The 25,172-nt window shown below is 68.3% G+C and overlaps 6 protein-coding genes across 6 annotated transcripts in view; 2 read left to right on the top strand and 4 right to left on the bottom strand.

Moving 5' to 3' along the window:
• The window catches only part of RHOBADRAFT_38299 (uncharacterized protein), a gene marked incomplete at both ends in the record, with an annotated part of 3,196 nt that extends 2,383 nt beyond the window's left edge, over positions 1-813 (top strand). The window contains 3 exons of the mRNA XM_018413512.1: positions 202-339; positions 423-636; positions 707-813. Coding sequence (XP_018269738.1) covers positions 202-339; positions 423-636; positions 707-813 — 459 coding nt within the window. The remainder of the gene's footprint in view (positions 1-201; positions 340-422; positions 637-706) is intronic.
• A 3,992-nt stretch (positions 814-4,805) lies between these two features.
• RHOBADRAFT_54884 (uncharacterized protein) lies at positions 4,806-5,693 on the bottom strand. The gene has a single exon (XM_018417543.1). The coding sequence runs from the start codon at positions 5,686-5,688 to the stop codon at positions 4,867-4,869; it is 822 nt and encodes a 273-aa protein (XP_018269739.1). The 5' UTR covers positions 5,689-5,693; the 3' UTR covers positions 4,806-4,866.
• A 280-nt stretch (positions 5,694-5,973) lies between these two features.
• RHOBADRAFT_54885 (uncharacterized protein) lies at positions 5,974-6,811 on the bottom strand (the record flags this gene model as incomplete). Its single annotated transcript, XM_018417544.1, has 3 exons — positions 5,974-6,201; positions 6,279-6,642; positions 6,804-6,811. 3 exons carry the CDS (start codon positions 6,809-6,811, stop codon positions 6,016-6,018), a joined length of 558 nt encoding a protein of 185 aa, XP_018269740.1. The 3' UTR covers positions 5,974-6,015.
• A 421-nt stretch (positions 6,812-7,232) lies between these two features.
• RHOBADRAFT_54886 (uncharacterized protein) lies at positions 7,233-10,174 on the bottom strand (the record flags this gene model as incomplete). The annotated part of the gene is made up of 3 exons (XM_018417545.1): positions 7,233-8,891; positions 8,971-9,057; positions 9,134-10,174. The coding sequence occupies 3 exons, from the start codon at positions 10,172-10,174 to the stop codon at positions 7,233-7,235; spliced, it is 2,787 nt and encodes a 928-aa protein (XP_018269741.1).
• Positions 10,175-11,626: 1,452 nt separating this feature from the next.
• Positions 11,627-17,259, top strand: RHOBADRAFT_54887 (uncharacterized protein; the record flags this gene model as incomplete). The annotated part of the gene is made up of 14 exons (XM_018417546.1): positions 11,627-12,524; positions 12,608-12,694; positions 12,757-13,284; positions 13,362-13,516; positions 13,589-13,787; positions 13,865-13,998; positions 14,107-14,359; positions 14,441-14,518; positions 14,598-14,716; positions 14,784-14,924; positions 15,207-15,663; positions 16,147-16,227; positions 16,364-16,383; positions 16,450-17,259. 14 exons carry the CDS (start codon positions 11,627-11,629, stop codon positions 17,257-17,259), a joined length of 3,960 nt encoding a protein of 1,319 aa, XP_018269742.1.
• A 199-nt stretch (positions 17,260-17,458) lies between these two features.
• RHOBADRAFT_54888 (uncharacterized protein) lies at positions 17,459-25,165 on the bottom strand (the record flags this gene model as incomplete). The annotated part of the gene is made up of 16 exons (XM_018417547.1): positions 17,459-17,925; positions 17,989-18,073; positions 18,138-18,297; positions 18,363-18,658; positions 18,732-18,888; positions 18,959-19,090; positions 19,161-19,343; positions 19,406-19,896; positions 19,967-20,004; positions 20,069-20,265; positions 20,334-21,851; positions 21,933-22,407; positions 22,468-22,504; positions 22,577-23,604; positions 23,675-24,698; positions 24,989-25,165. 16 exons carry the CDS (start codon positions 25,163-25,165, stop codon positions 17,459-17,461), a joined length of 6,465 nt encoding a protein of 2,154 aa, XP_018269743.1.
• Positions 25,166-25,172: the final 7 nt, after the last annotated feature.

Here is a 25,172-nt window from a genome sequence, read left to right on the forward strand (position 1 = left end):
GGCAAGGGAAAGCGGCGCGAGGCCGACTCGGACGTCGACAGCGACGACGACATCATCATCCTCGACCCGCACTCGCGCGCCTCGTCGTCCGAGCCCGAGGAGGGCGAGCTGCCCGACGCTGCCGACGCCGCCGACGCGAGCCGGCCGTCGTCGCGCTCGACCTCGACCGCGCTACCCGAGCGCGAGCCCGAGTCTGAGCAGCACCCGGTCGACCATGGCGTCGCACGCTCGCTCGTGCTCCTCGTCAAGGCGTTCCTCGGCCAGCGCGGCATGAACGAGGTCTTCACCGGCGGCCTCGGCAGCTACTCGATCATCTGCCTCGTCATCTCGTTCCTCCAGGTGCGCCCGCCTCCCTCCCCCCTCCTCCTTGTGACACGAAATAGTCGAGGACGTCGCCCTGACTCGTCGTCTTCCTCGTGCAGCTGCACCCCAAGATCCAGACGGCGACGATCAACCCGAACCGCAACCTGGGCCTCCTCTTTGTCGAATTCCTCGAGCTGTACGGCAAGCACTTCAACTACGACCAGGCCGGCATCACGCTCCGAGGCCGAGGCGGCTACTTCAACAAGCACGACAAGGGCTGGTACCGCCCGGGTCAGCCGTACCTCCTCAGCATCGAGGACCCGAACGACCCGAGTGCGTCCCTCTCTCTTCTCTCGTCCTCTCGAGGACGCACTTACTGACCTTTCGTCTCCCACTGTTGCAGAGAACGACGTGTCGGGCGGCTCGCACGCCATCATCCGCGTCCGCCAAACCCTGTCGGGCGGCTTCGACGTCCTGTCGGCCTCGCTGTGCGCCCGCCAGTCGCTCCTCGCCTCGACGTCGTCGTCGAACCTCGCCCGCGTCCCCGTCCTGAGCGCCTCGGCCCTGCCCAACGCCGACTCGTCGACGTCGCTCGACCCGTCGCAGCGTTCGATCCTCGGCTCGATCGTCGGCCTCGGTGCCGCCGAGCGCCTGTCGCGCCGCGCGCACGCCCAGCTCCACGCCGACGGCGTCCTGCAGCGCCTCCTTGAGCGCGAGGAGGGCGCATTCGCGCCCCTGAGCGGCAAGGCGCTCAAGCGCGCGCGGCGCGACGAGCGCGCCGGCGAGAGGCGCGACAAGACGATCGCGCGCCTCGAGCGCAAGGTCGAGGAGCGCGAGAAGCGCTCGGAGCGCAAGCGCGAGAGGCGCAAGCGCAAGGCGCCCGAGGCCGAGGACGACGTGCGCGACGACGACGCCGACGGCGTCGAGGGGGCGGTCGAGGACGCCGTCGTTAAGGCAAACGACCTCGCCCCTCTCGCCGCCGTCTCGGCGCACGGCCGTGGCGCGCAGTCGGTCGAGGACGAGGACGACGAGGACGATGGCAGCGGCGCCCTGTTCGTCGTCGACGTCGTGGGCTCGACTCGCGCGGGCCAGCACGACCAGCCGCACGCCCCGCCGGCCAAGAAGGCTCGCTTGTCGGCCGCGACTGCCACCTCGGCCTCGGACGACGAGGACGGCGACGACTCGCGCTACGCTCGCGCCCACGTGCGCGCCAAGCCGACGCTCGCGCGCCCGGCGGCGGCGGGCGTCACGCACGTCACGGACGACTCGTCGGCGTCGTCGGGCTCGGAGCGTGACGGTGACGCTGGCGGTGTGGACGAGGACGAGGACGAAGAGGGCGCAGATGTCGTCCTTGGCGGGACGGGCGGCGACTTGGTGCGGCCCGGCGGCGTTGTCTCGCGCGACTTGACGCCCGGGACTGGGTCGGGCTCGGCGTCGGGCGCGGCGAGGCGGCGCCAGAAGAAGGACAAGCTGAGGGCCGAGACGCAGCGGCGCAAGAACGAGTACTGGGTGGCCAAGGGCCCGAGGGAGGAGGTTGAGTAGCTGCTGGCCGACGGCGACGGCCCCTTTTGCTATCTCTACCACGCGCAGTAGCTTTCCGAGCCAGTGTGCCAGCATGTCTCGCGTCGAGAGTACAGCGCAGAGGCGCACAAGGCCGTTCGTCGAAGCGGGTGGCCGGATCCGCTCGCGAGCTCTCGTCGCTCCTCGCTCGTCCGCCGTCCACCTCGACCCTCGCGACTGGGCACGCTCGAGATGGCTCTTGTCGGTACCTGCGCACTGTGACAGCACGCTACTACCACGCCCGCACCGCCATGAGCGCTCGTCGCCGTCGCAGAGCGCGTCGCGTCCTCATCAGCACCCGCGTCGTTCCACCTCTCTCGACTGTCGACAACGACTCGTGGGCCTGTGGGCGCGATTGTCGAGGGTTCAAGGAGGCTCATGGCGCGCACCGAGCTGGGCGGCTGGCTCTGCGGGCGTTGGATAGCAGGTGCGTCCTCCTCCTCCCCGCCTCGCCATTGTTTGGCGCCCTCTCCCCCTCTCCTCGCACCCGCCGCCACCTCGCGACGCCTCTCAGATGCCTCCCGGATCTGATCAGAACATTCTACAGCCGCTTCGGTCGTGCACGATGGGCAGGCGCACGTTCTGGCGGCGCGAGGACTCGCCGTCGACCTCGAGGCGGTCCATCCAGTTCCTTGTATGTCCCTCCCGCTCCCCTGGTTCGAGTCATGGACTCGGGCATGAGTCTGTGCGTCTTTTGAGCACGCGCACTAACTCTTTCGACCTCGCACCGCAGGTTAGTCGAGCCCTCGATGGCGCCCTCTCCTTCTCGGACTCGAAAGTTCTCGCCTCGCTTTCTTGCTTGTTCTACGCTGGCCCCTGCCGACGCCGACATGCCCTCTGCATGACTCGAGCGAGCCGCGAGAGACCCACACGCCCGTCTCGCGACCGTTCTTCGTCCCGGCGGCCGAGACAGCCGAGCCGCCGAGGACGGGTCTTTACGAGGCCGCGCCCGCCCTCACGTGCCCCTGAGGGCAGCGGGCGCACTCTGGTGAGCCGCTCGTACGGCGCGCACCCCTGCGGAGCGCCCGTGCGCCCGGCCACCTACTCCAGACAGGGGGATCCTGCGCACCCTCTCTCAAACGATAGCTCTTGATCTAGCAGGGTTACGGTGCTCTGCTTGCGCGGGATCGAACGAGGAGGTGTCTGCAATGAGATCGAGCGCTTCTCCCGGGCCAATTCATCGTGTAGAGCGCGAGTTAAGGCTCGCACTGCCCTTCTCAAGTCGGTCGAGGAGCGACTTGAGTGCAGCTCTTTCTGTCGGCTCCTCTGCTCCAGGGCTCTCTCTTCGAGTCTCTCCGAGTCTACCACCAGCGAGAGAGAGTGCCCCGACACCTGCCGGCTGCGCAAACCTCGTCCTCCTCCTCGACTTGCTCCCGACCCTGCTTCTCGCTTTGCGTTCGCGCACTTGTCGCGCTTCCGGCGGTGAGAGCTCGAGAGTAGACTCGAAGCTTGTCGGTCGCCCTCGACGACGTCGCACCCGATCCTCGTCGAGCTGCAGACTCGCAGAAAGCGCTCGAGCCCTTGTGAAACCCTCCCCTCGAGCGAGCCGAAAGCTATGCGAGAATAGCCGGGGCTTCGTAATATCGCTAACGGCTGGACCTCGAAGCTATTGCCGAATAGAGAAGTCAAGCGCGAGGTCGTAAGCTCGACGACTCGCGCCCCGCACCTCGTCCTCCACGCGCAACTCGGCCGCACCGCTGCTGTGCGTTGCCGGCGCGTGTCCAGCTCTTCTGCATCGCATCATCTATCTATGGGGCTTGCTCCCGCGCCACCGCGAGCGGCCGCCGACGGCGCAGGGCGCGTCGCATCTTCATCAGTAACTCGCGTCGTCCGACCTCTCTCGGCTGGTGGCAACGGTTCATGGGCCTGTGGGTATCGTCGTCGAGGACTATCGCAGCATCAAGGAGACTACTGGGCCGCGCGGCCGCGCTGTGCGGGCTGTGGGCGGCTGGTGCGTCCACCTCCTCCCCGCCTCCCCGTGTTCGGCCCCCCTCTCCCCCTCCCCTCGCCCCCTCTGCTACGTCGCGACGCGGTGCAGGGGTTTTGATAGACTGACCTAGTCCCTTTGCAGGCGAAACGGCTGCGCAAGGCGAGCAGGGCGGTCTTCTGGGCGGCACGAGGCGGGCTCCCGACCTCGAGGCGGCTCATGTTGTCCTTTGTACGTCCCGCACACACTCTTTCTTCCCTGCAGGACCTTCACATGGGTCCATGCTCCTCGCCGAGCTGCGTACTGACCCTCTCGACCTCGCGCCGCAGGTTAGTCGCGCCCTCGATGGCACCTCCCTTCTCGTCCCGAGAGCTTCTCCTCGCGCCCTAGCTCCGCCCCGCGATGGCTCTCCTCTGTTCAGTCGAGCTAGTTTGTGTCTTGAGAGCGAGCTTAGACTGCCCAGATGTCCGCCTCGTCGTCGCACTCGTCCCGTCGGCTCAGCGAGTCGAGCCGTCGCGGACGGGTCTTTACGAGGCCGCGCCCGCCCTCACATGCCCCTGAGGGCAGCGGGCGCCCTCTGGTGAGCCGCTCGTACGGCGCGCACCCCTGCGGAGCGCCCGTGCGCCCGGCCACCTGCTAAAGACAGGGGGATCCTGCGCACCCTCTCTCAAACGCTAGCTCTTGATCTAGCGGGGTTGGGGCCTTCTGCTTGCGCGGGAACGAACGAGGAGGTGTCTGCGGTGCAATCCAGCGTGTTTCCCGGGCCAATTCATCGTGTACAGCGCGAGTCGGCCTCGTCGCCTGGACCTTCTCACGTCCGAGGTCGGCAAGGTCGAGAGAGCTCTTCCTGGCAGTTCGCCTTCTCTCGACGTCTCTCTGTGTGTCTCTGAGGGTGCTCTCTCGACGCAAGAGAGCCCGCCGACCCTCATGGAGAGCTTAGGAGAGCACTCGCGCCTACGCCCGTGAAAGCCACGTCGCCGCTCGCAGCTCTCGCTCACATGCTGAAGAGAGCGACCAGAACGACGTATAGCATGCAAGAGAAAAGTATCTAAGGCACCACACCGGACTGTCCGCCCTCACTCGATACGCTCGAGCGCGCTTTCCTCCTCCTCCTCCTGCTCTTCCTTCTCCTCCTTCTTGTCCTCCTTCGCGCCGCCGTCTGCCGGCTGCACCTTGACGGCCGCCGGCTCGCTCAGGCCCCGCACGTACATGCTGCGACCGACGACGACGACGCTGTACCGCATCGTCGGGATGGGCGGCATGGTGCGGCTCGTGCGCTCCTCGTCGTCTTCGTCACCTCCCTGCTCGATCGACTCGTTCTCGCTGCCCTTCTCGACTCCATCGGTCGCTCCACCGCAGAACGAGAACGTCGGCGACGGTGCCCTCGTCGACGCAGGCGGCGGTGCCGGCGTGCTCGTGCGCTGCTCGATGAGGAGCCAGTCGTCCTCGGCGGCGGTGGGCGAGACGGCCGGGTGCGCCGTGGCCGGCGCCGCGAACGCGAATGGCGCGCTCGAGCAGGAACGAGGAGCATCGGGGACGGAGAAGGCGGGCGAGAGGGTGGGGAGGGTAGGGCGCGTCGACGCGTGGACGTGAGGGCGAGACTCGAGGTCGCGCGACGCTCCACCCTCGAGCGCGTCCGTCGCGAGGGTCGACGCGGTCGTCTGCGGGGCGTGCCCGACGTCGACGTCGACCGCGCCGGCGGCGCACTGGCACTGCGCGCGCGCCTGCGCCTGCTCGATGCGCCCGACGCGCAGGTAGAGCGACTCGACCTCGGTCGTGAGGCTCGAGACGATCCGCGTGAGCTGCAGGACCGCGTCCTGCATGTCCTGCACCTTCTTGCTCGACGGTGTCGAGGTGGGAGCAAGCGCGTGGCGGCGGTACTGACGGTCGATGCGCATCTTGCGAGTGCAGGTGGGCGAAGATGAGAGCGAGGAAGAGGGAGGTGGGAGAGGGGAGAAAAGGACGAGGGCGTCCTCGATCGATGGGATGGGTGAGAGGAAGTAGAGGAGAAGCTCGATGTTCGGCACGGCGACAGCGAGTGCTCGAAATGAGGGACGCGGGAAGCGGGAGCGAGCAAGGTTCAGGAGGCGGCCACGCTCCCGGTTTCGCGGGTCGTAGGACCGCCTCAAAGTATGCGCAGCCGAGCACGGGAGAAGAAGCGAAAGCGCGGCGACGTCGAGTCGCACGAGAAGTACAGCTGCGCGATGCATCGACGGGTCGCGCCGCTACTCGCTCCGGTCCCTCCTCAGGCTCGCGCTTGCGCTCGTCCGACCGACGCCGAGGAACCACAAGGACCGGACGGCGAACAGGCAGGCCGTGATGCCGACGTTGCCCCAGACGAGCTGGTTCCAGTGCTTGAGCGGGTGAAGCGAGCCTTCAAGGCCGAGGTCGTACAGCGTCAGGCCGATGTGCTGCAGGGCGCGGGTGTGCGGCGGGTCAGGGCGAAGCTTCTCTGGCAGAGAAAGGCGAAGAGGGAGCGAGGACGCACCGTAATGTCGGCGAAAGCGAGAGCGCCAAGGTAGGCCCGCAGGATGGCCTCGAGTTCGACCGGTCGGCCGGCGAGCGTCCGCCTCATCGCAGGCAGGACGGTGGCCGCGACGAGTGCGAGGAGGCCGTACGTGTTGCCGAGCTGCCGGACCGCCATGATGGACCCGGCGTGGGCCGTCTTGGCCTCGAGGAGGGGAGCGAGGCTGACGGGGATGAGGGTCGAGTGGAAGTGTGCCGGGTGCAGGACGGCCTTGAGGGCGCCGACGATGGTCAAGAAGGGCTCGGCGCCGGCGAAGAAGAGGTAGTACGGTGTCGGAAAGGGGTCGAGTCGAGGGGAAGAGGTTCGGGACGAGGACGGGGTCGAGCTGCGGCAACGACAAGGAGGTCAGGCCGGTCCTCATACTGCCCAACGGGGTCTCCATACCCACCAAGCACATCTGAGGCACTCGATGGGCCGCCTGCGGCGGCTTGTGACCGCAGAGAGCGGCCAACAGCTGGGGAGGGAGATGAGGAGGAGACGGCTCACCTCGGCATGGCGAGCGGCTCTGTGGTCGACTGTAGGTGGCCTCGGGTTGCACGAGGAGCGTGGGATAGCTATAGCGAGCCAGCCAGCGTCGGCAGATCGAGGGGAGCTCGAGAGCTGCTCAGTTGGTCCAGCCCTCCTCCTCGTCGTCTCGTGCGGCGGCGGCCACTGGAGCTCTCTTTCTGCGACTGGAGCCTCCGGGCTGAGGGATGCGACGAACTGGCTGCTTTGCACAGGACCGAGTACTAACAGACAGACCTGGAGAGAGGAGCTCGACAAAGGACGACTCGACGAGGAGGAGGACCTAGACTGCCGGGCGCACGCACAACAATTGGAGAAAGGCGAAGGAAAGGGATATCGTGGAAGTGTCCGTCCGAGGAGGGGAGGCGATCGCTCACGCCTTGACGCCGGCCCCTCCCTCGCTGCTCACGCTCACGCCTTGACGCCGGCCCCTCCCTCGCTGCTCACGCTCGGCGCCGCGCTCGTCTCGTGCGTCTCGACGCTCCCGTCGCTCCCCTCGCCCTCACCGCGCCCTCCTTTGGGCTCGCCGGCCTCGAGCGGCGCAGGCGGCAGAGGCCGCTCGGTGCTCCCGCCGCCGTGCGCGAGCGACGACCGCTCAGAGCGGTACGACCCGGGCGGCGGCGCGCCGAACTCGAAGCTCGCGGCGCTCGAGCGCGTCGCGTGCGAGGCGTCGCTCCAGGTCGATGCGCGAGATGTTGGCGGCACGCCGGCAGCGTTGTGCGGCGAGAGGGCGCCGGGCGAGGGGAGGGCGACTTGGCGGTGCGGCGAGACGGGCGACGACGAGTTGGCGGCGAGCGGGGCGAACGTCGAGATCGGGGCGAGCCGTGGCGGGCCGTCGGCGGACCCGGGCGCAGACGAGAGGCTGCCGACGCGGATGGGCGCGAGGAGCGCCTTGTCGGCCTCGCTCGGACCGCCCTTCTTGGCCCGGCTCGAGTTGATGACCGGGTCGCCAAAGACGGCTCGCAGCGGCGGGAGCGTCTGCCGCGCCGGCAGGGCGCCGCCACGGGAGCGGTACGCCATGCGGTCCATCGCGACGTCGAGAACGTCCTGCTGCCCGCGCTCGAGCGTCGGCGTCGGCGTGGCGGACGAGGTGGTCGACGAGGAGGAAGGGAAAGGTGGCGGTGCGGCGTCGGCGACAGGCGACATCGGCCCGCCCGAGATGCGCAGGCGCTCGAACGAGCTCGACGGCTCGGGCGAGAAGAGCGAGCGCGCGAAAGTCGGCGGCGCCGGCCCTTGCGGACGGGCTGCGGCGCCGACCTGCGGCATCGACTGATAGGCCGGCGTCGACGGCGAGAACGGCGAGTGGCTGAACATGGGCTGATGCCCTGCGGCCGACGAGGCATGCATGGCGGCATGCGGCGCCGGCTCTGCTGCCGAGGGAGCGCCGTTCTGCAGGACCGACGACAGCGACGGGAGCCGGCCGTCGGGCCCGGCGCCGTGAGTCGGTGCTGACGGGCTCATCGGCTGCGGCGGCGGCGGCCGATACGGGTCGGCGACGACGCGGCCCGAGGGCGCGTGCGAGCGCGGGATCGAGGGGAAGTAGAGCTTGGGCGGGAGGAGGTGCGCCTGCTGGTGCTGCTGGTGCTGGTGCTGGAGGTACTGCGCCGTCTGCTGCGACTGGAGGTGCGGCGGGTACGCGCTCGGGTGCTGCTGCTGCTGCTGCTGCTGGCCGTAGGCGGCGTACGCCGCTGCGCCGCTGTTGGCGTACGGGTGGGCGTGGCGCTGGTCGGACGGGTGCGGCGCCATCGTCTCGCGGCCGTGCAACGAGTGCATGCTGCGCTGGCTCGGCGCGTAGCCCGACCGGGTCGACGAGAGCGACTCCATCGACGGGTGGCGAGGGACGCCGGGCCGAGGAGGGTACCCGGCATGCATCGGGCCCGGCGGCTTGTGCTGGACGGCCTGGTAGAAGTGGGCCGGTCGACCGTAGCTGTCGACGCCGTACGCCATCTGCGGGTGCGCGCCGTACACGGCGTGGTGGTGCCCGGCCGCCATGGCTGCGGCTTGAGCGGCCGAGGCAGCGACGGCCTCCTGCGCCTCGCGGTCGCGTTGGCGCTTCTGCGACTGGCGACGCTGCGGGAACGCGAGAGAGAGAGAGAGTCAGTCAGGTTGTCGATGTCGACGAGGGAGGGGCTGCGACGAGTCGACGCACGTTCTGGAACCAGATCTGCACCCGCCGAGCGCTCATGCCAATCTGCTTGCCCACCTCCTCGCGCGTCTCGGTCGAAGGAAAACGGGTCTGCGGTGGCGGTCACTCGCGAGAGAGTCAGTACGAGGAACGCAGGACCAAAAGAAAGGAGAGCGTGGCGGCGCACCTTGGCCAAGAGGGCGTTGAGAACGGCCGTCTGCGCCGGCGTCGTGAGCGTCCTGCTGCGCTTCTTGGCCGGCTCCTTGCCGTCGTCGTCGTCGTCGGCCATGGCGCCCGTCGTCGCGCCCGTGCGGCTCGTCATGATGGACGCGTCGTCGTCCATGACGGCGTCGTCGTCGCGGTCGACCGAGGCGACCGACCCGGGCTTGGACGACGCGCCCGGCGACACGCCCGGCGAGGCCGAGCTGTCGTACCGGCTCCTCGATGGGCCGTCGCCGTGGTGGAACGAGACGCCGCGGCCGCCGACGGCGGGATCGTGAGCGCGCCCGAGGTTGGGCGTCGGCGTCTTCTCGCGGTCGGCGCCGCCTCGGTCCCGCCGGCTGCCCTCGCCGTGCCGCTCGTCCATCTCGTCGTCGTCGTCGCGCATGAGGTCGCTCGCGGCGTCCCACCCGGTGCGGTCGACGTCGCGCCGCCGCTTGGTGCCGCCGCTCCCGCCTGCACCGACCCCCCTCCGCTCGTCGTCGTCGTCGTCGGCCGAGGCCGCCTTGGACGGCGCCGCCGAGACGAACGAGTGCTGCGACGAGGCATACGACGGGCGGCGAGCGGCGAAAGGCCCGCTCGGGCCTAGCTCGTGCCGCTCCCGACCACGGTCCCGCCGCACGTCGTCCTGCTCGCCTGGGCCGCCGCCGCCGGCGTGTCCTGCGCCGCCCGCCGCGCTCAGGAGCGCCTCGATGCCGCGGATCTTGCCCGGCCCGAGCTGGTGGTGCTCTGGCGGCGGTGGAGAGGGCGCCGGCGGGGTCGACGAGGTGACGGGCTCGGGCGAGGCGGCGGCGAGTCGAGCCTGGCGGGCGAGGTCGCGCTGAGCGCGCGACACGGACGGGAAGAAGTGGCTCTGCGGTGCGCGCGGCGTCGTGTCGGCGCCGTGCGAGGCGGACGGGGACGAGACGTCGGCCATGATCTCGGCGAGCGAGGCGATGCCGGTCGACTCGCGCCGTGCTGGACGGGCAAGGCGCGCACCCGCAGGCGGCGGGGGGAAGGTCGAAGCCATGCGAGTCGGGGATGCAGGCGAGGTGGTGGAACGGCGCGAGGTGGTCGAAGGGCGGGGGAGGGAGCGAGGGCGGAGGTCGGGAGGGGAGGGGAGCAGACGGCGGTCGCGAGGGCCGGCGGGTCGGTGAGGGATGGTCGGCGCACTCTAGGGGCGAGCACGTTCAATTTGGTCGGGGCGGCGCAAGGTTGACTATCGCTCTCGGGGCAGCGAGGACGCGGGACCGAAGGTGCGAGGCCGGCGAGAGCTCTGGTCGCTCGACGTGGTGGTGGTGCGGGAGCGTTGTGCGCGTGTGCTGCTGCAACGAGCAGGCCGGGGCGCAGCGAGCGGTGGTCGAGTGGTGGGTGGACCTGAGAGCCGCGCGCTGATGGGATCGTCCTCAGAGGCGGGCCAGCCTCTCAAGGGCGCGGCGTCGGCGGTGGTGCGCGCGCGCGCGTGCGGCAGCTGGGCCTCCGTCTCTCTCTCTCCTACGTCCGTCTCGGTCATCCTTGGAGCCATGCGGGTACACGCTCAGTCCCTCGTCCTCGAGAGAGCGCGGGAGCGCTCAGGCCCCGCTCCTCCTCCTCCTCCTCCTCGAGCGTCTGCCACCGAAGCTTCTCTTCGAGCTCCGAGCCCGAACGGACCCCTTTCTCTCCGCACGCTTCATTCAATGAAGCCTGGACCGCCGAGCCACGTTTTAATCCTCGCTCGCACCTTCTTCGTTCGTCGTCGACTTGCTCTCGCTCACGCTCGCGGCCCGCAGACGCTGCGAGCTTCGCACCGCTTGCTCTTTCGGGTGCGGGACGAGTTGCATAGTACGTACGACTCTCGAACTTGGCCGCGCGCTCGGCGTGCGCAAGTCGGCTGGCAGCGCGACCGCCCGCACGGGCCTCCGCGGGCGCCGCGTCGCTTTGCGTTGGCGCGTGCGCAAGCTCGCCATGGTCACTTGCGTCTGGTCGCCGGTCCGCTCGTAAGAGGCAGACGTCGACGCCGGTCGGGAAGCCCGGGCAAGAGGGGCACGAGCGCTCCGAGGCCGAGGAGAGCGAGCTTGTTCCGTCCTGCCGCGGCGTCTGCCGGCGGCGTCCTCTCGATTGGCAGACGATCGCTCGTGGTCGGAACCGCCTGGAGAAGAGGGGGCGAGCAGCCGGCGGACCAAGCGAGTGCGAGCGAGCGGCCGCCGGTGCGACGACGCTGAAGCGGTGGCAGCGCACGCTCAAGCGATCCTCGTTGACAGTGCCGAGCAGGACGCTAAGCAGAGCGTGCAGCGGGACCGAGGCGATGACAAAAAGGCAGAGCAGGGAGCCGGAGCGAAGGAGAGGGAGCAAGAGAGCTCTCGCCAAGTGCCGAAACGACGTCGGCGGACGCGACGACCGAGCGAGCTGCACCGCCCCGCTCACCCTCATTCTCATCTATTGTTCGGTCGCTGGTCGCCCACCACGCTGCGCCGCACGCAACGGGCCCTCAGCACTTGCCTCGATGCACCCGCACTACGTCCGGGACCCTGGCGACCCTCCACCGTCCACCGCGAGCGAGGTTGGCGCCGCGACGTCACGCCGACGAGGCGACGTCTTCGAGCCTCGTCGAGCGCACGAGGCCTACTCGCAGCAGTACTCGGGCCCGCTCTACAGCACCAATGACCTGCCCGTCCCGCTCTACAACGCCGCCGAGCGGTACCCGGCCGCCACGTCCGGCCCGACCAACGGCGCACCTCCCCTCGCGAGCCACCACCACTACGCCGCCGCGCCCTTCCAGACGCAGCACGGCACCGCGCCCGAGACCATGGTCTACACGCCGTACCTCGCGCCTTTACCCGCGTCCCAGCCCCTCGCCCACGTCTCGCCTGCCGACTTCGCGCCCCCGACCCTGTTCAACCCGTACGCCCAGCCCCATCCACCTCTCGCTCCGCACACCCACATCTCGCCCTACGACCTCATGACGGCCGCCTCGACGTCAGACGGGCGCGCCGACGCACCGCTCGAGCAGCAGAGCGGCGTCGAGCCCGGCGTGCCCGCGAGCGCCGACCCGTCCTTTCGTCCTGCGCCGAGCACGGCTCGCCGACGGCCGTCGCACGCCGGCGATCTCGAGGTTGGCGGGAGCGTGCGAGGGATCGGCGGTCGTGGCGGCGCGAGGAGCCAGGGCAACTCGCACGGCGCGAGCGTCGGCGGCAGCGGGTCGGCGACGGCGGCAGCGGCGGGCTCGGGCGGTGCGTCGCGAGCGAGTGTGTCAGCCCTCGCGGCAGCTGTCGGAGCGCGCACGACCGAAAAGAGCTGCAAGAACTGTCGGGTCCGCAAGGTCAAGTGCGACAGGAGGTGGCCCAGGTGCAACCGGTGCAGGGACCGCGACGACGAGTGCGACTTTGGCACTTTTGTTCCAGGTGCGTCCACAATCTCGTTCACCGAGAGAGTTTTCTAGAGGACGTACAGCAACTGACTCGGCATGGTCTCGCCCCCCTCGCAGTCGACGCCATTCCCGAGAGCGCCCTCGCGAGCGCCACGAGTTCGCCAGCGACGACGGCTGGGACGGCCGCGCTGCAAGCCCGTATCGGTGCGTCAATATTGATCCTCCTCGTGCGCGCACACCGCCTGACTCGTCGATGCCGCCCGCAGCCGAGCTCGAGCATGAACTCGCCGTCTTCCGCACGGACTCGTCGAGCCCGAGACCGCCCGTCCTGCGCCCGTCGGCCATCCCGCACGCTAGCTACGGTACCTCTTCGGCCGTTGTCCCGTCGAGCGCCGGCAGCGTCGAGATGCGCGGCACCCGGAGCGACGCACCCGGCGGCGCCACCAGCCTGGCGGGCTTCCCTCGCTCGAGCATGCACGCCCTCGACGAGCTCTCTGGCGACGTGCCCTTGAGCGAGGCCATCCACGACGCGTTCGCTCGCGGCGCCGGCTTCGCTCGACCTGGGTCGAGGGCGAGCAAGACGACCGTCGAGATCTTTCTGCGAGGTGCCGCCCTGCAGGATCCGGCCCTGTACGCCGCCGCCAGCGCCGGCCTCGCCCCGCTTCACGGCCCCGCACCACCGTCGTCGCTTCAAGTGGGACCGCTGTCGCCGTCGCTGCCGGGCGAGGACGACCCGAACTGGCAGCTCGCCAAGAACGCCATGGCGCGCATGCTCGTCGTCCACCTCGTTCAAGGTGCGTCTTCCTCCCTCTCAGACTGTCTCCTCTTCGTCCTCGTACTCTTACTGACCCTCCTCGACGACTGTCTGCAGCCTTCTTCGCGTCGTGCTGCGCCTACCTCCCGGCCTTTGACGGCTGGCACCTGCGCCGCACCTGGATCCTGCAAAACCTCGACAACATCGACCCGGCGAGTCGTGTTTCGGTGGCGGCATTCTGCGCGATGGGCGCCAGGGCGAGCCAGCATTCGGTGAGCACGACTCGTCGCCTCCCTCGCACGGGTCCGTGCGCAGCCGGCTGACCTTGCCCCCTCGCCTCGCAGGCCATCCTCGGCATCTCGATGCCGGAGCCCACGCCCAACGGCTCGTCCGAGCACACGTCAGCGGCCGGCGTGCGTCGCGAGCAGGCTTGCCGGGCATTCCACACTCAAGCTCTCGACCTCGCCCACCTGCTCGGCATCACGTACGACGCGAGTCGCGAGAACCTCGAGGCTCTCATGGTCGTCGCTCAGCTTCTCATCTGTGCGTCGTCATGCTCTCTACTCGTCTCTTCCCCATCCGGCGAGCCCGACTGACCAGCTCGTCGTCGTCGTGCGCAGTCAACGAGCTCATCCCTCGCCGGTCAAGGGCTATCGTCCACGCCGCACTCGGCCAGTACAAGGAGCTACAAGAAGGACCTGCATCCGCCGACCAGAAGGACCACATGCTCAAGCACGTCGGCCTACCTCTTCTTGTGCGTCCGCGTCGTCCCCTTTGTCGGTCACGATCGGCCGGACCTGCTCAAGAGCACGGTTCCGCGCGTGTCCCGCCCTCATGAACTCACTCCTGCTTGTCTCTGCAGGCTTGCGACGCCCAGACGTCGGCGGCTAGTCGCAAAAGGCCGCTCGTCTCGCCGAGCGAGCTCGCGCAGTACTTCCCGGACCTCCTGCCCGTCGACCCGATCCACGACGACATCCAGCACCGCCTCCAAAAGATCCTCGACGACACTTTGACGCCCGAGGGTCAGCTCTCGCACCAGGGCATCGTCGAGTGCACCCACGTCATCAACGCGTGGCTCGTCCAGACCCAGAGGCTGTTTGCTCAAGCTGCAGCCCGTGCGTCCAGCTCCGGTCCTTGGCATCGCGAGGCGGATGCGCCTCACGAGGGCGCTGACCCAGTTCCGAGCGCGCCCGCAGCTGTACTCGGCGGCCCGCCGATGTCGCTCATGAACGACGTCCGCAACCAGTGGCTCCTCCTCGACCAGATCCACGAGGGTGCGTCCCTCTGTTTCTCTCCATCTTCCTCGCGACACCTCGCCGACGTCGTCACTCATCTCGATCCCGACCCTCGCAGGTATCCGCAGGATGCAAGAGCTGCTCGTCCACCTCGAGTACATGCCGTTCGGCTGCAACAAGGACAAGTGCGCCGACCAGCACCTGCGCTTCATCACGCGCCTCGACATCGACCTCCTTGTGAGCTCGTCCTCCCCTTTCCTCTCGAACCCGGACAGCTCGCCTGACCAACGTTACCCACCTCCAGACCTGCTTCTTCCTCCTGCACTCGCTCGTCGCCGAGAACCTTGGCCTCGACCACCTGACGGGCGAGAACGCCGTCGCCGTCTACGCCGAGAGCGACAAGCGCGTCCGCAAGGCCCTCAAGCTCATCGCGTTCTATCTCGAGGTGCGCGCTTGGTCCTCTTCCTCGATTCGACCTTCCCAAGTTGACTGACTTCCTCCCTTGCCCCGCTGTCCGCGCCATGCACACTCCCTCGCAGCTTTACATCATGAGTCGGTGCGTCCACTCTTCCTCTGATCCCCTCCCCGACCCAGCCGCCGACGTCGTCGCTCGCCGACGCGCACTGACAACCCTGCCCTCTCCTCCCCTCCCCTGCCCTCGCGTCCGCCGCACACGCCTTCATCGACCCGCAGCGACCCGCACTTGACCTACCACGTCGTCTGGCAGCTCGAGGTCATCCCCAACTGGCCGAGTGTCGTCGTTCAGCGCTTCGGCGAGCAGGAGGGCCCGTCGTCGCCTGAGCTCGAGGTGTCCGACACCGAGCTCGACTGGCTCGACAAGGGCCTCGTCTGCGCGTCGTTCTACCACCCGGTCGCGAGCTCTCGCCTGCACGAGCTGCGTGCTGTGCGCCGTTCTGCGGCAGGTGGGCCACCGAGCAACTACCCGCCGCCGCCCATCGCCGTCATGCCGCTGAGCGCGCCCGAGGAGGCGTCGGCATCTCTCGTCCTCCCCGTCCCGACCACCGACGCCCACACACACTCGGCCGTCCACTTCCCGCCGACGACGACGTACCTCGCCGGCGACGAGATTGGCGGCGAGATCGCGCGCATGCCGTTCCAGGTCGGCGTGACGGACCCGGTCAACCTGAGGCCATGGGGCATGTGGAGCGGGTCGCAGGGAGAGAGTGCGTCGGGCTGAAGGTTCACTGGGGCGGTCTCGCCAGAGACGAAGGTCCGAAGACGTGCAACTTGAGAAGGTCCAGTTTCTTTGCCGCTGCCCCGTCGCAGTGAGCACAGAGCTCTTTCAATCTCCCGAGCATCTCTACAGGCACTGCCGCATAGCTCTTTGGCGCCGAGAGAGAGCGAGCGAGAGAGTTTCGCTCGCGGCGACGACGCTACACTCCCGGAGGAACCCGCTTCGCGCGCGGGACGTCGCTCTCGAATCATGCTGTATGTGCCGCTCGCCGTGCCTCACAGGGCTCCAGCTACGGAGCTGTCCCGCTGTAGCGAAAACTGCACCCGCCGCTGGCCTTGCTCCCAGCCCTTGGCTCTCCAGCCTCTCGTCTTCGCTCGCTCGCTCGAGAACACGAGCTTTCCGAGCCGCACGAGTCGCGATGGTCTATCACCCTTCGTCCTACGCTCTTCTCCATCCGTCGACGACGCCTAAGCGGCACCGCTCGTCGTCGCCGTCGCCGTCCACCCGGGTCGCGACGATGTCAACCACCTTCTCAAGCTCGCCGCCGACCTCTGTGCGCCCCTCTCCTCGAGCGTACCTCGGCCTGAGCGGCACTGACAGTACATATACGATGCTCTCACGCCTACAGGAGCCTCGGCCTGTGCTCGACGCGTAACTCGAGGCGCGTCTCGTCGAAATCGTTCAAACAGCGTGCGCGCCGACCCTCCAGGTGCGGCCGATCGAGCTCCCCTATCGTCAAGAGAGCGGCTCACTGACATTCTACGTTGTCGTACAGGCCGTCGAGCAGGTCCGGCTCCAGCTGCACCGCCTCGAGACGACGTTCTGCTCGGTCGAGCGCTCGGTCCTCGAATGTCGGCGCACAACGACCGACGTCGAGCGCAGCCACGCGGCCGGCTTTGTGCAGCAGTACGCCCCACGGCGATCGGCGCTTGACCGAGGCGAAACCCCGATGCCGCCGCTCGTCGACGAGCGCGGCACGCTCTTCTTTTCCGACGGCGTCGTCGTCCGCGCGACGCCGGTCAGCGCTGCCCGCACGAGCTCTTCTGCCCTGGGAGACGACGACGACGAAGACGAGTACCCGGCGGTGCCGGCGCTAGACGACGCAGAAGGAACGTCGACGGTCGACGCCGAGCAGATCAGCCTGACGGCCTGGTGGGACTTGTCGCCGTTCTCGCGCGACGCGACCGTCGCTACAGCAGCTTCGGCAGAACAGATGCAGGTCCGTGCAGCCAGTTCGGTCGAAGAGCCGGCGCAGAACGAGCTGGCGCCGGTTCCGATGACGGAGCAGCCGCACGGACCTCGTGTCGCCTCGCCTCATCACGGCAAAGCGCCGCCGACCCACTCGGCCACGCATTACCCGATGCGCCACCCCGACATCCACCTCGCCTGCGCCGCCGATGCGGCAGCAGCAGCGCTCAACGTGCGCCGTCTCGAGGTCAAGCTCGTGCGCATGCAGCTCCTCCTCGCCAAGAAGCGGCTCGAGCAGCTCAACGAGGACGCCGAAGCGCTCGACGACGTCGAGAGCTTCGATGGCGACGACACAGAGGCGCCAGACAGCGAGGGGGAGCAGCGGGACGGGGTTTGAGGAACGGAGGAGCGAGCGAAGCCGTAGCTTTCTTCGTCGAGTGCCGTCATTTGCATTTCTGGCTCGTGCCATCTCTCAGGTTCTCTCGAGAAGAGGCTCCAGAGAGAGAGGGGACGAGAAAGTACACGTTTTTGCGAGTTTGCGAGGGGAACGAGAGGGGAATGAGGAGGCCAGGGTATCTCGGGCGCGCGTCGCCGACTCACTCCTCCGCCACCGCCGCCACCTCGCTGCCCTTCCTGCGCCCGAGCTTCTTGACCGCCGTATGGAGGAGGCTCGGGCGCCTGACGGGCGCGGCGCCGTCGCCGTTTAGGCTGCCCGACCGGACCGAGACGAGGGACCGGGTCGGTGATGCTCGTCCGTCTCGCGCTGTCGAGCTGCTGATGCTCGCCGCCCTCGGGTACGGCGTCGCCGAGTTCATGCGCGTCTCGAGCGACTCGTCGTTGGCGGCCTGCGCTGAGACCGACTCGCGCTTGACGGCCGAGATGGACCCGGGCGGTATGGCGCTTGGCGAGGACGAGACGGCGGGGACGCTGCCCTCGGAGCGGGTCGTCGAGCGCGCCGACGACGAGCCAGTAGACGAGGCGTGGACGCGACCGGAAGAGGCGGGCTCGTAGAAGGCGTGGTCGGGGAGGCGCGCGAGCTCGGCGGCAAAGTTCTTCTCGAAAACTGCGCACAGGGACGAGGATTGTGAGTGACTGCGCCTGCACCTGGGTGAGGATAGAGACGTACAGCGCTCGAGAGTGTCGTGGAAGGCCCGCATGTCGGGCGAGACGACGAGGGCGTGCAGCTTGAGACAGCGAACGAGGGTGACGACCTGTGGTGCGAGGGCCAAGAGTGAGTCCTCGAACATGCTCAAGGAGCGGACGAGCCGGACGCACAAGTTCATCGATGGCCGTCTCGAGCTGACGCACGATGGCGACCTGCGACGGCGGAAGATGGGCGACGTAACCGGGTTCGAGGAAGACGCGACGGTACATCGAGACGCCCTTGTCGACGGGCGTGTCGCACGCGCTGTTGAGGGCCCGTGAGAGCTGGGTGCTGTAGACGGGAACGCGCACTGTCAGTGACCTTCCACGAGAACGTCGAGGGGCGAGGGGACGCACCTGTCAAACCCGCCCTCGTTCTCCGACTGCGCGAGCGCCCGATACCGCCGCTCGAGCGTCGCGAGCTCCTTCTGCTGCGCGTACACGGCACGCACGGCGTTCTCGACGGGAGAAATCTCGATGAGGCGGATCTCGATGACCTCGGACCGGCGCAGGACGGTCGGGAACGAATCCTCGACGATAAGGACGGTCTTCTCGGACCAAGAAGCGGCGGGCTCGCTCGTCGAGCCAACAGGGTGCCCGACGGGGTCTTTGCGCAGGGGGCGAGTGAAGCTGAACGTGTTGGTCTCGTTGTGCTGCACGAAGAAGAGAGGGCTTAAGGTCAGAGGAGGCGACTTGCGCGCTCGAGGGGAGAGACAGAGGGCGCACAAGGTAGTAGGCTTGGACGTAGGCAGGAACGTCGGGTCCCATAAAGACGGGCGCCGTCTGGTCGACCTCGGCGGTGACGGCGGTGATCTGGAGGAACTGGCTGTCGCCGTGCTGGACGTCGTCGGACGGGATCTCGCTCGTCTGCAGAAGGGTGGCGCTGCACACGAGAGACTTGACGTGAGCAAGGGAACGACGAGGGGAAAGAGAGAGAGAGGGCAGGGACGCACGACGAGTGCTTGTTCATCATGCGCTCGACGAAGGAGCCGAGCGTCTCGGCCGGCTCGCCACGGTAGATGAACTGCTTGCCCGAGATTGACGACGGCCACCGAGTCCCAAAGAAGGCGACTCGGAAGAAGGCTCTGCAGGTACACGAGTGAGCGAGTGTCCTCTCGACGTTCGAGAGATCGAGCGAGAGAAAAGGAGGCGCACCCGAACTGGCGATCGGCCTGGGCGATGCGGGCGTACAGCTCGGCTTTGAGGTGAAGCAGCTCGGCCAGTCGAGGGTAGTTGAACGTGCGCTCGTACTCGAGCTCGAGCTCCCGGACGAGGTCGATGGCCGTCTCGTACGCCTGGCCCTTGCCGAGGTGCTCGAGGATGCGCAGGTACAGGGTCCTGCACGACGAGAATGTCAGGGGCGCTCGACAATGACAGGCCCGAGAGAGAGCTCGACGCACTCTTTGCGGGCAAACTCGGTCTGGCGAGGCAGGTCGAGGTCCGGGAGCGGGTCGACCAAGTTCGACAGGTTCCACTCGTGCAAGTCGGCGTGAAGCTTGAGCGTCAGGGCGGCCTCGACGTAGTTGCCGCACGCGTTGTGGTGCCCGACGAGACGCTGTACGTAGCGGACGAAGATCTCACTGCGCCCGATCGTGCGGATGAAGCTCATGAGCTTGAGGGTCGAGATGATGCGGTCGTCCTGGTACTCGTCGCCCTCGGGCAAGCCGCGCACGGCGAGGAGGAGGTCGAGGAACGAGTCAATCGAGTCGAGGAACGAGGCAGCTTGAGCCCGCAGCTCGTCGTCGAGGTCGGCATCGACGAAAAGTTGTCGGAGCTGCGTGACGAAGAACGAGCGCGACACCTCGTCGCCCTTGGTCTGCTGGCCGAAAAGCTTGTCGAGCTTGTCGATGCACTCGGCCTCGATGAGGGCAAAGTGGCGGCTGAGCTCAAACTGCGGCAAGGGGTATGTGCGTGAGCAGGGGTTTTCGGCGGTTCTCGCGAGTCGACCAGAGCGGGCTCACCTCGGCGACGATCATCGAGTACAGGATGTTGACGGCGACTGCAGGGGCCGACAGTGAGTGACTGTGCGACACACAGGGGCCCGAGGGAGGAGGGAGACGCACCTCGCCGCAGCTCGTCGTGATGAGACAGGCAGAGCGCGAGGACCTTCTCGACGAGCGCCGGCACGAACTGGACCTGGAAGCCGGCGCCCTTTTGCTGCTGCTGCCGCTCGCTCGAGCGCGAGATGACGCTCCAGGCGTGCGACAGGACGAGAGCGCCCTCGCCTCGGACGTCGCCCGCAAGTCGCCAAACGGCTCGTCTGCGCGCAGCGAGAGTGATTTAGTGGCGACCCGGGGTGACGCTCCTGCCGGCAAGGAGGAGACGCACCTCTTCTGCGGCGAGAACTCCTCGATCAGGAGCTGGGTGCTGGACAAGAGCTCGAGGAGGACGCCGAAGAAGTCGCGCCACAGCGACGTGTTGAACTGGAACGACGCCGTCGGCGGCGGGACGAACTCGCGAGCGAGGACCTCGGCGGCGGGCTCGACGAGCTTGAGGACGACGCGATGCGCGAGAGCCGTCGTGTTGAGCCACTCGGCCGGGAACGCCTCGTTCTCGAGGATACCGCGCGCGACCCGGAAGATGGACCCGAGCTGCCGCGCAAACGTGTCGCGGCCCTCGACCTCGACCGTCGCCTCGAGCCAGTTGACGAGGATGGCGCGTGGGGCGAGCTGGACCATGGCGAGGAAGACGCAGGCGATGTCGCCGAGGCCCGAGCGCAAGGTCGGCCAGGCGGGCTCGTCGTCGCCGTCCTTCTGCGTTGGCGCTCGCCCACCTGCTGCGAGTTTGCGCGAGCGGTTTGGCGGGTACGACAGGAGGGCGACCGGGTACGAGGAAGGGAAGGCGAGGGGGACGACGGCCGGGATGGACGCCTGCGACCGCTGCCGCTCGATGGCGTCGAGGTAGGCGAGGTTCTCGAGCTCGCGGTACGCCTCGAGCAGACGCGGCACGAGCGCGAGGAGGTACTCGACGTTGTCGTGCTCCTGCGCGAGGAGGTCGCGAGCGAGACTCGGCTCGACGAGCGCCTCGTGCACGACGTCGAGCATGGCCGCGACGACGCCAGTCGCGAGGCGGATGCCCTCGACCCAGCCGACGCGTGCGGCGTCGCGCGTCGCCTGCGGGTCCTTGGGCGAGCACGCCGCCATGGCGTCGAACTTGGCGAGGAAGGGCTTGAGCCACCGGATCATGCTCGGGACGAGGGCGGCGCGGCCCGACGGCGAGACGAACAGGGTCGAGTGGGCGAGCTCGCGCAGGCACAGGATCTTCCAGACGGCCATCTTGCCCTTGACGGCGCCGACCGAGTCGACGAACGCGATGACGACCTCGAGGAGCTCGTCCTCGGCAAAGACGGCGGCGAGCTCGGGCAGAATCGTCGGGAAGTGCTGCAGGACGACCGTCTGGGTGCCGATGATGGACGAGGGCGACGTCGTGCGCATGAGGGCGTTGAGCTGCTTGAGGACGGCCGAGATGTCGCTCTTGAAGCCCGCCTCGAGGGTCGACGCCGTCGTGCCGAAGCCGGGCTCCTTGGCGCGCTGGATCTCGCGCGACCGGACGACGAGCCGCAGGAGCCACTTGAACACCTTGATGGTCGAGCGCAAAGACGTGGCAGTCTCGGGCGAGGCGGGCGACCGCAGGAGGCGCTGTAGCTGGCCGACGATGTGCGACGACGCCGCCGAGCTGGTGAACGATTGCGAGATGTACTGGTCGAGGACGGGGCGAAAGTTGGTGAGGCGCTTGTCCGACACGAACCCGAAGATGACGACGAGGGCCTGGAAGACGAGGTCGTCGAGCTCGCCCGACGAGTTGGCCGTCGAGACGAGGATGCCGAACAGGGAGTCGAGGATGGTGCTGCGAGCGAGGTACGAGAGAGTCAGTCAAGCTCGACGAGCAGACAAGAAGAGAGGGAGAGGAAGAGAAGGCAGTACTCACCGAAGAAACTTGCCGACCTCGAGCTCCGAGGTGAACGTCAACTTGGCGAGCGTGTCCCGCATGAGGTCCGGGTCGTGGACGAGGTCTTGCTGCCACCGGAGGAGCCGCAGGATCGTCTCGTTCTGGGTGTGCGCCGTCGAGACGAGGTGGGTGCGCAGCGTGACCGTATCGCGAAGAGGGATGAGCGTCTTGGCGACGGCGGGCGGCACGCTCGGGCCTTGTCGCGAGCTGTCGTGCACGGCCGGGACCTGGAGGTAGAACGACGGCGACGCGACCTGGTGGTCGTAGCGGTACAGGACGAGGGTGTGGATGCCGTCGGACAGGAAGGCTGACGACGAGGCGGGAAAAAGAGGGAGGTAGGCGAAGGCGAAGGGAGGGTCGGACGAGGCCCGAGCGCGGTTGCGGACCGTGAGGAACAGGTGGCAGTCGACGATGCGCTCGGGCGCGATCGCGAGCTTGACGTTCTCGGCCCATGCTGCAAGTCGATACAGTCAGTGACGGTTGAAAAGGCGAGGCAGGGAGAACTGGGACGCACTCGGGCAGTTGTTGGCGCGCAGGACGGTCGACGTGTACTGCGAGACGTTCGGCTCGCCCGTGCCCCTTGACAGCGCCCCCTCACAGACCGCGCCATCCCTCGCCCGCACCTCGATGGCGACCTCGAACGTGCCCGCAGCGCTGCCTGCTGCGAGCTGCGCCAGGCTCCAGACCGTGCTCGTCCCGCCGCCGTTGGCGCCTGCGCCGCTCGACGCCGCGCCCTGGCGAAAGTCGCCGCTCGATAGCGCGACGTAGACGTCGTTGCGCTGGTCGCCGGGAAGCGCGACGTCGGCAAAATCGAGCCGGCCCGTCGTCGGCGCGCCGGCGACGAGGACGGGAAGGCGGCGAGCGAGAGCGGCGGCGCTGCCCTGCAGGATGCTGACACCGACCGAGAGATGCTCTGCTCGGGCGTGCTTCTCAAACTCCTTGACCCTGCTCGCGATGATGTCCTCGTGCAGGGTCGAGAAGGACGTCTCGACGGTCGGGACGAAGACCGGCATCTGCTTGTCGGCGAGGATGCTCGGCGAGTCGCTCGACACGTCGTCGACGAGGCGAGGGTCGAGGTGGCTGATCTCGAGGACGGCGCAGCCGAACGGGCGGCGGCAGCTCTGGCGACCGCTCGAGTCGGTGACGAGCATCGACCTCGGGCCCTTGCCGCCTCGTGCCGGTCGCGAGCTTGACGTGTCGATCGATGCGGCGTCGGACCTCGATGCTGAGGGCTGGAAGAAGCTGCTCGACGAGTCGGCCTGCGGCGAGGGCGACGCCGGTGACGGGCCGCCGCCGCTGCTGCCCTTGAGTGCGCCGTTCTTGACGATGCGGCACACGAGGAAGAGCTGGTCCGAGACATCGTGCTGGCCGAGGTCGCGAAAGACGGTGCGCATGGGGCCGTCTCGAGCTGGCGCACCCGCCGCGTTGAGCACGAGGCAGTACTCCTCGGTAACGAAGCGCGACTCGCCCTTGGCGTACAGCGAGAAGGCGAGCTCGACGTGCTCGCCCGGTGCGGCGACTTGTGCGGCGAGGTGACGCACGTCGAGGACGACGTGGTACGACGAGGAGGAGGACGATGGCGGGGCAGGCTCTCGGGCGAGCCCGGTGGACGGCATCGGCGCACCGTAGGCGAGCGCGACCTGCGCAGCATCTGCGAGTCGTCATTCGTTAGGTTCTCTTCCCGCGAGATGCCGACAGAGGAAGGAGAGACGAGGACGCACACATCTTGACGACGGACAGGGACGACTCGTGGTCGACCTCGCCCTCGACGTTGACGTCGACGAGCCCGCCCGACCTCGGGTCCCGCACGATGACGTCGAGCCCTTGCTCGACGTTGCCCTGCACCAGTCGCGCGACGGCGTCTCGGCGCGGGCTGCGGCGCTCGTCCGCGCTGAGCGCGCCCGACAGGAGCTGCTTGCGCGCTGCGTGCAGCACCGTGATGTGCTCGCGCACGGTGTCGAACAGGACGTAGTTGCGGCGGTACAGGTGCGAGTACAGGGCCGACGCCCATTCGCGCAGGGCGCAGGCGATCTCGTCGACGAGCGGCTCGTCGGTGCCGCTTATCGTCTCGTCGCCGCACTTGAGGTTGGGCAGCGGCGGCGGCGGTCGAGCGGCGTCCAAGTCGCCCGTGAACGACAGGCGCGACGACCGAAAGGCGACCCGCTGCTCGGTCGCGAACTGCTGCCCGAACGTCGCCGCCGACCCGACCGACGAGCGGTTCCTCGCCTTGGTCGACGAGCTCGCCGGCGCGAGCTGGACGAGGCGGCTCTGCCGCCGCGACAGCCGGTCGCCGTTGACGACGCCGTCCTCGTCCGGCTCGTCCTCCTCCTGCAGGATCTCCATCCTCGCCGCCCGACCCGACCCTCCTGCTCGCGAGGTGCTGCGGAACAGGTCGTCGCTGCCACCGGCGGCCGGCGAGCCTCGCTCCTCGAGGTCGGCGAGGTGCGAGAAGGTGCGCTCGGCGTCGTCGGCGAGGTGCTCGCGGATCTGGACGTGCGAGGCGGGAAAGATGCCGAGCGCGACCTGCGGCTCTTGGGCGAGGGCGGGCGCGAGGCCGGACGATGCGGACGAGTGGAAGGCGGCGGCGTCGGTCGGTGAGGGCAGGCGAGGGTTCGGGGCGGTCGAGACGACGTAGCCGCGGTACCACACGCCGTCCTCGGTGGTCGAGGCGGACGAGCTGGCGACCGAGCGAGACGGGCGGAAGACCTCGACGACGTAGACCTCGTCGCCGACCTCGAGCGGGACCTGTCAAGGTGCGAGAGTGCATCAGTACCGCGTCAACTGGCCTCGACCTGGCTGCTGCTCCAGCCGTTCGCATCTCGAGGACGTGAGAGCACCGCCTCCTCGAGCACACGCTCCCCTCGCCCGTCTGACGGGGCTCGCCGAGTCCACCTGTGCCCTATGCGCCTCGAGAGAGTGCTCTGCAGCGCTCTGCCGCCAGCTGTGCGCCCTCGCCGCGCTGTGCGCTCGCTTCCCCACACCGACCTTGAGCCGGCCCCCCCCCCTCCTCGTCTCGTCACGAGAGGAGAACACACCAGGTGCGGGTTGAGCTCAACCTGAGTGCCGCTGTCGGGATCATGACTCGCCGTGCTGGGCGAGAACGTTGCGCTGGCGATGCCGTAGGCGATTTGGGCGGCCGGGCTCCAGGTTCCGTGGGCGATGAGGTGCTGGGGAGCCGTGGTGGACGACGCGGGCGGTTCTGGCGCGTCCATGGGCGCA

The sequence above is a fragment of the Rhodotorula graminis genome (assembly GCF_001329695.1).
Source record: "Rhodotorula graminis WP1 unplaced genomic scaffold RHOBAscaffold_10, whole genome shotgun sequence".
Taxonomy (NCBI): Eukaryota; Fungi; Basidiomycota; class Microbotryomycetes; order Sporidiobolales; family Sporidiobolaceae; genus Rhodotorula; species Rhodotorula graminis.